This window comes from Lynx rufus, unplaced genomic scaffold (genome assembly GCF_022079265.1).
Source record: "Lynx rufus isolate CCGP_SWC_20201006 ecotype Redwood Valley unplaced genomic scaffold, mLynRuf1.p SCAF_13, whole genome shotgun sequence".
In the NCBI taxonomy this organism is placed as follows: Eukaryota; Metazoa; Chordata; class Mammalia; order Carnivora; family Felidae; genus Lynx; species Lynx rufus.
In genome coordinates, this window is record NW_025814827.1 from 53,835,926 (window position 1) to 53,847,925 (window position 12,000).

General features: G+C 37.5%; 1 protein-coding gene across 1 annotated transcript in view; it reads left to right on the forward strand.

Moving 5' to 3' along the window:
- The window catches only part of AKAP6 (A-kinase anchoring protein 6), a 366,558-nt gene that overhangs the window by 220,112 nt on the left and 134,446 nt on the right, over positions 1-12,000 (forward strand). Inside the window, exon 7 of the mRNA XM_047074636.1 lies at positions 6,298-6,446. Within this exon, the coding sequence (XP_046930592.1) occupies positions 6,298-6,446 (149 nt within the window). The remainder of the gene's footprint in view (positions 1-6,297; positions 6,447-12,000) is intronic.

The following is a 12,000-nucleotide window of genomic DNA, read 5'->3' on the forward strand; positions in this document are numbered from 1 at the left end:
AGTGAGTTTGCAATAATGGAGAACAGAGAAATGGGGCTTTGGCCAGGGGATAGATTAGTGTCAATTGGTGTATAAGGATTATTTTCTCTTTTCTTTCTTTCTTTCTTTCTTTCTTTCTTTCTTTCTTTCTTTCTCAGCAAGGGAAGAGCAACAGCTTTTTTTTCTGGCTGATGTGCTGATGAGAATAATACACAAGAGAGAAAAAAACTTTATGCAGGAAAGAAGGGCGATTTACCACAGAGGTGACAGTCTTTATGTAGATAAGAGGAGATCTGGTGCACAGGTGAAGGGGACCAGACTTAGAAAGGAAAAGGACTGTTTCCACAGAAACAGGAGGGAAGGAAGAGGATGTGGACCCAGATGCAAGAAGGCAGGTAGTTGTGGTGGGAAGCTATGAAATACAGTATGAATGAGTGGGAAGACTTCTAATAGCATGAGTTAAGAAATAGTGAAATTAATTTTAACATTCTCAGGATGCTTAACCCAGCAAAGGGTGCTGGGACATGCAGCAATGATGAAATAATTGATATTTCTTGACTAAATCAGTGCTTTTTAAGGCAAGGATAAGGGAAATGTCTATATGTAATTATAAAAGTGATTATGTTTTTAATCATTAAAGATTGTTAGGACACAATGGAGTACTACGTGGCAATGAGAAAGAATGAAATATGGCCCTTTGTAGCAACGTGGATGGAACTGGAGAGTGTGATGCTAAGTGAAATAAGCCATACAGAGAAAGACAGATACTATATGTTTTCACTCTTATGTGGATTCTGAGAAACTTAACAGAAACCCATGGGGGAGGGGAAGGAAAAAAAAAAAAGGAGGTTAGAGTGAGAGAGAGCCAAAGCATAAGAGACTCTTAAAAACTGAGAACAAACTGAGGGTTGATGGGGGGTGGGAGGGAGGGAAGGGTGGGTGATGGGTATAGAGGAGGGCACCTTTTGGGATGACCCCTGGGTGTTGTATGGAAACCAATTTGACAATAAATTTCATATATCGAAAAAAAAAGATTGTTAAGAAATTTAACCCTTCCCGCAAATTTATCATGGGTTAGCTATATTGTTATTCGATTCAGTATCAAGGGGAACTGTATGGTTGAGTAATTATTCAGGCCCTAAAAGAAGATTATTGAATTTGGATCACTACATATGAAGCCAAATTTAAGTAAACTATTTTAACACACTGTGCCTTATATTCTGATTAAGTTATTAATGTGTAGTCTAAATTTGAAGAGGTGTATCCCTTGTGACTTAGGTTCTAGGTGCTTATAAAACAAAGGCACAAAGGTGCTATTAGGAATAGCGAAGGAATGCAAAGGAATTATATTCAACCTCAGATGGGAAGGCAGCGTTTCTAACTTTATTATGTGTATTAGTCTGCTAGGGTGGCAATAACAAAATACCACAGACTGGTGGCTTAAACAGCAGAAATGTATTTCTCACAGTTGTGGAAGCTAAAAATTCCAAATCAAGATGTTGGCAGGTTTGGTTTCTTGTAAGGCATCTCTCTTTAGCTTGGAAACATCCATCTTCTCGCTGTGTCCTCACATGGCCTTTTCTCTTTGTCCCTACTTTTCATCTTCTTATAAAGACACCATTCCTATTGGATTAGGGCCCCACCCTTGTGACCTCATTTAATCCTAATTCCCTCCTTAAAGACTATCTCCAAATATGGTCATATTGGGTGTTAGGACTCCAACATATGAATTGGGGGTGGGAGGAGCTCAGTCCATATTATGTTAAAGGTTTACTAGAGGTACAAGTTACTAGAATCTCTTAGGCATTTATTTGGGACACTGGCCTTCTGGCCTGATGGAAACTTGATTCCTTCTCAATGCAGTATTCCCAAAGTACATCAGGAGGTATGTCCTTTATGAGCATATTTGGACTAATCCATCAGATGACTCCCTTGCCATGAGAGAAAAGGGGAGATGGAGGAAGATTAAGGCCATTACAGAAACAGTGGCATCTTCTGTTGTCATGTTGTTGGATAGCATCCAAATTCTCTAAACTGACATCCTCTTCTCTGTAAGACTCTTCATCTAAATGCCCCAAAGCTCCAGCCCCCTCTCTGAACATGCCATATCCTTTCATGACTCTAGGCCTTTGAACAAACAAGTCACTGCCTATAAAGAATCTATCTGCTTCTTCACCTGACAAAATCATACCCATCCTCCCAGATCTGGCTCAAATGACACCTCTCCTAGGCTTTTACTGCCCATTCCTCATTTTCAGACAATTAGTTGTTTGTTTTTTTTTTTAATTCCCATCCTCCCCACATTCATTTTACATAGCACACTTGAGGCTATCTGTTGGCATAGCTCTTTCCTTCTCCAAAGGGACTGTTTTTTCCTCGTCGTACACATAGTCCCGGGTGCAGTTCCTGACACATGTTAAAGGCTCAATGTACATATGAGTAATAAGTGGATAGATGGATGAATGTATAATTCATTTATTCAACAGTTATTTACTGAGCCCCTATCATATTCTGCCAAGGTGCTGGGAGTACAAAATAACAAAGGAGACAGACAGACCCAGTCCCATTATGGAGCTTAGAGTCTGGAGACAGAGACAGAGTATAAACAAGTAAATATGAGAATTTTTAAATTGTGATATATTCTGTAAAAGAAATTAATACTGTTCCAAAGGAGAAAAAAAATAGAATGAATATACCTTTGATAGGGTGATCAGGGAAGGCCTTTCGAGAGATAAAATGTCAACTGAGAAGTGAAGGATGAGAAGACATTAGTAAGAGAGTGTTCCAGAGAAAGAGAGCAATATGTGCAAAGGCCCTGAGATTGGAAAGAGTTGTTTAAAGAACTGAAAATAGACAGAGATGACAGGGCATGGGGATCATGAGAGAGACAGTTAGAAAATGACATCTGAAGAACCAAATGTCTTGGAGCATAGAAGTTTGGGATGTTTGTTTGTTTTTGGGTTTTTGTTTTGTTTCGTTTTGTTTTGTTTATTTTATTTTTTTATGAGAACCACTGAGGCCACTATAAAGGAAGATTGGAGGGGCAAGAATGGGTGAGTAGAGATGAATGTTAGAAGATAACTGTTGCACTGCAGAGGAGAGGTGATGAAGGCGTGGGCTAGGCTAGCAGGAATGCAGATTGGGGAGACAGACTGGAGAGACATTTTGGAAGAAGAATCAATGGAATTTAGAGAGTAAATGGCTGTGGGCAATGAGTAAAGGGAGGAATTAAGGACAACTTTCAGTTTTCTGACCTGAGCAACACATGGTGCCATTTATTTGAAAGGAAGGACGTAAGTGCAGAATGTTTTGGGGGATGTGGTGAGGATGAGAATGAAGCATTCAGTTTTGAATACTTGTGCCTAAAGTAAATCCAAGGAGCAGTGTCAGGTGTTTGCTTGGATGTGTAATATGGAGCTCAGAAAAGATTAGGAGCCATTACTATATAGATTTCAGTGAAAGCCATGGAGAATAGTATAAATAAAGAAAAGCAATCCAGAATTAAGCCCTGAAACAACAACTAGTGATCTCAGCTCTGATTCAGAAATCAATCAGTGAACCATCTGTAAAACAGATTTGGTGATGGTAGAGAAGGAAGGAAGGAGAGTGATTGAGAATCCATCACATTAGGTCAGCTAAGGGGTAATGCAGACTTTGAGTAGAATAAGTGAGAACTGATATTTTTTTCTGTCATCATATACTCTCTCCCATGGCATTCTCATTTCCTCTCCTAATGTCAGCCATTGCTTCTAGGTTTATATATCAGACTTAATTTTTTCCACTTGTTTACTGATCATCTCCTTTTGGTGTTCCACCAGTACCTCAAACCAAAAGACTCAAATCCACATCATCTGTTTCATCCATCCATATTGCTGTTTTTTTACACCTACTCTAATTGATGGCACCATAGGCTTTTCAGCAACCAGGAAGTAACAAGTTGATCTGTCACTGTATTTGCACCCTCTTTTTCCTTTATTTTCCTTAATGAGTAAGTTGCCAAATTCTGTTGATAACATAACAGTAATGTTATTTAATCAAGTTGAGCTACCATTTGTAAAATATAGTATTTTACAGAGTATCCACTATTATCATAAATGCTAACAAATAAAATTCCTTTAATCAGAGATTCAGTGTTACTGTTTTTTAAAGTAGTATATTTTCTTCATATCTTCCTCCTAAAAATTTATCTTTGGACTAAGATATAGTATGAGAAAAATTTAACTAGTCTGCAGAGAGTTAGACTGGCAAAGCCATTCAACCTTAGCAGAAGGAGCTATTTTGGTTCTATTTTTATCATCACATTTAGGAATGAATCATTGAAAGCAGAGAGAGAAATAGAGATGGATAGGAAAGACTTGGGCCATCTAATTCATCTCTTTGTTAGTGCAGGGAAGTTTCCTATGTCAAATGCCTGTGAGATATTGTGCAATAAAAGTCTTACATTACAACATTTCAATCATTTTCATAAGGTGACTAATTATCTTTGAGTTGCTCTCCGCATTGTTCTCTGAACTCCTTTCCATGTATCCCTGTCATATGAGAGGTATGTTCCTTTGTACACAGAAATGGCCTAGGGTCTCTGAGGGATGAGTTCCAGTTATTTTTCTATAGTAGTGATGTCTACATTAAGTTGACTTCATTCTTGATGATTCTTTTTGTGACCAGTGACACACATTTGTGAGATCATTATCCAGAATGAGGATGGTCTGGCTTGTTATCTTAGGATGTTTAAAAACTTATGAGAATCTCTAGGGATCAGACATGTCCCTTGGCACCTAATGGTGGAGAAACATTATTTGAATGGGTTTTCCAATAGAATACATGGTATGGGAAGACCTCTTTATTATCCCTACAGCTTGGAAGAGGGGAAGGATAAAAGGGGTTGGCATTTGGGAGGATTATTGTTTTTAAGTTCTTTGACTATTACTTTCCAATTAGTTTGGGCAAGAAAAATTCACATGAACCATTATATAGATTATAGCTTTTAATTGATTTCTGAAATTTCAGTGATCAAAATATAGTAATTTTAGCATTTTTATAAGTTTCTCCTCTATAGTCTAGAGTGTTCATAATTAGCTGCTTGTAGAAACAACAACATAGGAACTTCAGAGATCTTACATTTCATAAACTACCCGTTTCATTTACAGAGTCCTGATTTGCTGTTTTAAGCAGCTGCCACTTTGTAACACTGTTTTTGTTGTTGTTGTTGTTGTTTTGTTTGGTTTTGTTTTGTTTTTCTTCCATGGTCAAGTCTATATAGCCAGAGAGCAGGCAAAAGGCCTTGATTGGTTCACAAAAAGTAGGACCTCGTGTCTGACTTGGCTTTTCTTAAACATTACAGAATTCTGGCAACTACCCAACAGCTGACCCAGAAATGTTTTTAACACAATATGTAATTAAATTAGAAAGAAGTAGCAGTTTTAAGGCTTATCAGAAATGTTAACAGACATGGATGGATTTTGTGAAGTACGCCAAAAGAAAATAAGAGTTCCTTTGGTGCGCAGTGCACATGAAGTCAGCATTTCTCCCTCCCCTCTACCATGGGCACGCATTCCCGGTCTCATCTGGTGTTCTGGGGAACCCTAAAGCCACAGGGATCATAACAGCTGCAATAAATAAAGCATCTATTCAATAAATTTCCATGCCAAATATTATTCAGCATTCTTTTGGCCTTGGTTTGATAGAAAACAGCATGGTGAACTTACTACCTCTCTTTACTACAGTAAGCCCCAAGTAACTATGAAAGATGTAACAATTCAAACCAACATGTAAGCAAAATCATGATTCTGTCTGTTTTAAAATTAAGGTAATAATACAGGGGACCCCCCAAAAAAGTAACAAAGGAAGTCTATTGTCATTATTGAAGATACAATAGAATTTGTACTAGGCTTTTATTCTTCTCAGGGAAGATAATGAAAAACGTTCAGAATATATGTCCATGAAAATGTATGGGTTTGAGGGAGATCTTTAAAAAATAAATGTTACATATGTGGCAATATAAGGAAGAATATTATTAAGGAATTTCACAGAATTTTTATGTAAAATCTCATCATGCAGTATTATGATCACAGGGATATTTTGTGATATTTACTGAGTCTTCTGAGAGTTCACTTATTCAAGTCATATTTTAAGGAGGAACTTATAAGATTCAGATCTAAAGTATAATTCTGTAATATGCCCAGCTGATCCCATTAAATCCAACCCAAAAAGGAACGGTATAATGATGTGAACAATTCCCATTCTTTGAGTTGTTACACCTCACTTGAAATGCATTCTTTCTGGATTAAAACAGCAATTCCCCTTTGTTTCTCTCTCCAGGCTGAGGTTCAGCTATGCTACCTGGAAGCACAAAGAGATGCTGTTGAGCAGATGTCCCTAAAGCTGTACAGCGAGCAGTACACCAGCAGCAGCAAGAGGAAAGAAGAGTTTGCTGATATGTCAAAAGTTCATTCAGTGGGAGGCAATGGGTAGGGAGCTATTCTTTTTGTTGTTTTATTCTCACTAATCTCTACTTTTTCAATGATTCTCCACTGGTTAGTGTTAGGCAAGGCATTTCCTCCTTAGCTAACACACCAGTCAAAGCTCAGTAGAGTAGGCGTTTACGTTCTTTTCCATTTGTGCCAGAATGGAAGAGTGTGGATTTTATCAGACTCTCTCATCTAACCCAGAACTTCCTAACTTTCTTGTTATTTTTTTCAAAACAGCCTTTTTGCAAGCTTCAAATCTCTGTTTCAAAGTAGTGATGTTGGGAATGTTTGTGTGACTATGTTGTGCTTATAGTATTGGTCTTTCTTCTTCATAAATTTTTTTCAGTGTTTTTTTCCCCCTTTTTAACTTCACCATTTATTTTAAAGTCTATCCAAGGGACTTTTAAATATCAAAATCTCACTGGAAATTTGGTACTACATGATTTTCCTGAAAACATAGATATTTAATAATTCTTCATAGACACTGGGTTAGCCAGTTGCATTCACATAAAGTCAATTAGAATAACAGTCTAGCACTAGAATTGTCCATGGTATGTGAAAGGACCCAACAAATTCAGTGACCCATCAACAACTTCCCTCAGCCTGACACACATGGCTGTATTTACATTGTACTAAATACCCAAATATACTATATTCAATTTATATATACTATGTTCAATTATACTATTGAATAAATAACTTATACTTTCAGATATTTCCAAATGACTTAAAAAAATATTTTTAACATTTATTTATTATTGAGAGACAGAGAGAGACAGAGCATGAGCAGGGGAGGGGAAGAGAGAGGAGACACAGAATCCGAAACAGGCTCCAGGCTCTTAGCTGTCAGCACAGAGCCCAACGTGGGGCTTGAACCCACAAACCGTTAGATCATGACCTGAGCTGAAGTCAGATGCTTAACCAACTGAGCCACCCTGGCGCCCCACTGTGCCACCCAGGCGCCCCTCCAAATGACTTTCAAGTTATGCAAATACTGCATGTATATATATATTTTCTTTTTTTTTTTCTTTTCTGGCCCAATTCTATTATTTTATAGGCGATTATTAAAGAATAAAAGAACACTAATTAAATTTAATTATTTCATTATTTTAATGACTTAAGAATAAGTATACTCATAAAAATGGGAACAGTAACCTATTTCACTATTATACTTGCGCCAGACAATAAGGGGGAGAAACTGTTCCCTCAAGTTCCATTACATACATGTTAGTAAGCGTCATATGGGGTTTAACTGTAGCCAAAATATTCCCTGAAAAGGCAGGAAGAAAGAAATCTTTTTGTGCACTTGTTTGCATTTACACTTTAAATGCATATAGTTACAGATATTTTGGGATAAATTAAGTACTGATTATAAATTCTGTCTTGTGATATAACCTAAGGTCTAAGAATACAGGAAAATGATGCAGGTTATAATTCTGTTTAGGAAATGGAGTAAATTTTCCTAATTTTCAAATTTTCAAATTTCAAATTTTCAAATCTATATAATTTGTTGCTCTATCAAGATATTACAAAATTTTTTTTTGATGTTTATTTTTGAGAGACAGCATGCACACGCACATGCAAGCAAGTGGGAGAGGGGCAGAGAGAGAGGGAGACACAAAATCCAAAGCCTCCTCCAGGCTCTGAGCTGTCAGCACAGAGCCCAGCATGGGGCTCAAACCTATTAACCATGAGATCATGACCTGAGCCAAATTCGGACGCTTAACCAAATGAGCCACCCAGGTTCCTCTCTATCAAGATATTTTTTATATACAGATACATTATGTATATAGAAAAGCATTGCAGCATATAAGAAAGAAAAGGTTAGGTCTTGGAGCATGAACAATAAGCTGTTTTGAGGCTTTAATGTGCTTTAATTTCTCTCTGTGCCTAAATAGTCTTTGGCGTAGATGCAGGCACAAACTTTAGGTCACATTTTCATGTTTTCTGAAAGCCCTGGGGACTGAGCGGGCACCTCATGCTTCTGACCTCAGATTCCAAGGACCCAACCTGAGTACTTACTCTGGGCTTCAAAAATCATAAATTTGCCCTGGGAATTGCTTAGTTAACAACAAGCATTGTTCTGTGAAGTGGGAGTAGGTGAACTTGCCTGATATCCTTTGTTTATGCTCCTTGGGGTGCTGAAGGCTGTGCATTGTGCAGAAATTTAAGAGCGTACTGAAGAAAAGGCAGCTATTTAATACTAAAGACAAAAACCATATACTCCTTTCTATTTTCTGTTTACATACAGAAAAGCATTGTTTGAGGAATGCATGTGGGTGAGGTTATCTGGGGTGTCCTGCCCCCGAGACTCCCTGCTCCCACAGTCAAATCCTTAATTCTGGAGCCTTAAGAACACCGCCTTGTAAAATTATCTGCTCCAATGATACATAAACTTCATTAATAGTTAGTTTTGTTGCATAGAATGAGCATTGTTTGCAATAAGCAATTGTGGGAATAGCGTGGGCTTTCTAGGGTCTTCATTCCATATACAGACATCCAATCTACTAAAGAGAAAATTAAGGACTCCTGGGTGGCTCAGTTGGTTAAATGTCCAACTCTTGGTTTTGGCTCAGGTCATGATCTCACAGTTTGTGAGCTTGAGCCCCACATCAGTCTCTGTGCTGACAGTACAGAGCCTGCTTGGAATTCTCTCCCTCCCTCTCTCTCTGCACCTTCTCTGAGCGCTCTCTCTCTCTATCTCAAAATAAATAACTAAACTTAAAAAAATTTTTTAATTAAGCTGGTGATACAATTTGTATATTTTTATTTCCTCCCCATGTCTACATGCACACTATCAGTATGTGGTTGAAAAAATGTATAAGCTACTCCAGGGAAAACTCAGCAGCTGGATAGAATGGTGATCTTAAATTTCTAGGAAGTTTACATAACCACAGTATTGCTTAGAAATGAATTTTAATCGCTTTTTGGACTTTTGCCTAAGATCAAGTGTAGAAATGAATTTTAACCTCAGGGCACCTGGGTGGTTCAGTCGGTTAAGTATCTGATGCTCAGTTTCAGCTCATGTCATGATCTCACAGTTTTGTGAGTGTGAGCCCTGCATTGGGCTCTGTGCTGACCGTGTAGATGGATCCTGCTTGGGATTCTTTCTCCCTCTCCCTCTCTCTCTACTCCTACCCTGCTCAGGATGTTTCTGTGTCTCTTAAAATAAATAAATGAACTTAAAATATTTCTTAAAGAAATGAATTTTAACCCCTCTGGCTTAATGAAAAGTTGGGTAGCAAAGTGATAGAACAGAGCTTATATACAACTATGAACTGTGTGTTGAACAGTCATGAATATTTGTGGTAGGAAGATTTCCCTGAATATGTGAGACTGTGTGAGTGCTAGTAACAGAGTTGTTTACCTATGGGAGACCGTTGGCACTGGCTCCAGCACCACAAAGCGGGAAACTATGGCTTCCTGGAGGGACATGCAATGCACGAATCACTGATGATTATTTATGGGAGCAGATTGGTGCTTTTTGATTCCTGCCAAGTTAAATGAAAACACTTACAGATTTGTTGTTTTGTTTGTTTTTTTTGTTTGTTTGCTTCCTTCGCCTAGTAAATATCCACTGAAGGCCTACTATGTGAATGACACAATGGTCTGAGCAAAGTTTGTCAAGAACACTTACCTTTTGTATATTTTGTAAAGTGTAACCATCTCTTTTCTTGACACCTCTTTCTATCCAGACGTTGTCTGATTTCATTTTTTAAATGAATTTCAAAGATGCTGTTTAATTCATTAAGTAGCATCCTACTTGCTGTCAAGACTTACTGTCGATCACAAACCACTTCTTTTGTTCAGTTTATAAATGATAGAACTGGGAGGTAAAAAGGCTGGGGTGACTGGCATGCCCAGGATGATTTTTTAAGTTGGAGCTAAGACTTCAGTGCAGGACCCTGGGTCTGAATGCAGTAGACAGTTCAAAAAGTCATGCTTTGCCTTCTCTCTGAGGATTTCATTCAGACTCTCGATAAACATTTTTTCCCCCTCTAAATCCTATGTTGTGTATATTCCATAGTGTATGAAATTTAATTATGGTATTTTTCTACTATGGAGAAATTGAAGAGTCTTAAGGAGATTTCATTAAAGCCATAAGGAAGTTTGAGCAAAAACATTCGGAAGTAGGCTTAAGTGAAGACAAAATTGACTTCAGTCATTAATTTGACAAATATTACTAATATGAATATAGAGATTAAAGGCAAAAAAGAGAGGTTCACAGTTTAGTAGAAGGAGCCAGTTTATAAACAACATGGAATAAAGGATCACAAGTGCTAAGTTAGAAACTGTTATTTGGGTAGGGGCTTCGGCTCAGGGAAGACATAGCTCAATTCTGACTATGGTAGGAGATCTGGAGCAGATTACAAATGACAGCAGGGAGAGGATTTTTGAAAGAAGGCTTGGTCAGTGATGTTGAACATCTTTTCATGTGTCTGTTGGCCATATGTATGTCTTCCTTGGAAAAATGTCTATTTAGGTCTTTTGCTCATTTTTAAATTGGATTATTTGGGGTTTTTTGGTATGGAGTAGTGTAAGTTCTTTATTTATTTTGGATACGAACCTTTTATCAGATATATCATTTATAAATATCTTCTCCTATTTAGTAGGTTGTCTTTTTGTTTTGTTAATGGTTCCCTTTGCTGTGCAAAAGCTTGTTATTTTGATGTAGTCACAATAGTTTATATTCGCTTTTGTTTCCCTCACCTTAGGAGACATATCTAGAAAAATGTTGCTATGGTTGATGTCAGAGAAATTACTGCCTGTGTTCTCTTCTAGGATTTTTATGGTTTCAGGTCTCACATTTAGGTCTTTAATCTGTTTTGAATTCTTTTTTGTGTATGCTGTTAGAAAGTAGTCCAGTTTTATTCTTTTGCATGTGGCTGTCCAGTTTTCCCAGCACCACTTGTTGAAAAGACTGTCTTTTTCCCACTATATATTTTTGCCTATGTTTATTGCAGCACTATTTACAATAGCCAAGACACAGAAGCATCCTCAGTGTCCATCAGTAGATAAATAAATAGGGAAAATGTAGGGTATATACACAATGGACTATTATACAGCCATAGAAAAGGATGAGATCATACCATTTGAAACAACATGGATAGACCTAGTGAATATTATGCTAAGTGACATAGTAAGGCTGAAAAAGACAAATACCATAAGACTCCACTCATAAATGGAATTTTAAAAAAATGAATAAACAAACAAAAAGCAGAGTCAGAACAATAAATACAGAGAACAAACTGATGGTTTCCAGAGGGGAGGGGGAAGGGGGGGACAAAACAGGTGAAGGGAAAAAGGAGATACAGGCCTCCAGTTACGGAATGAGTAAGTCATGGAAATGAAAAGCAGAACATAAGGAATAAAGTCAATGATCTTGTAATAGTGATGTAATGGGACAGATGGTAGCCATACTTATGGTGAACATAGCATAATGTATAAACCTGTCAAATCACTAAGTTGTACACCTGAAACTAATGTAACATGGTGTGTCAACTGTACTCAAATTTAAAAAAAGAAAAAGGAAAGAAAGAAGGCTGGGTCAGGG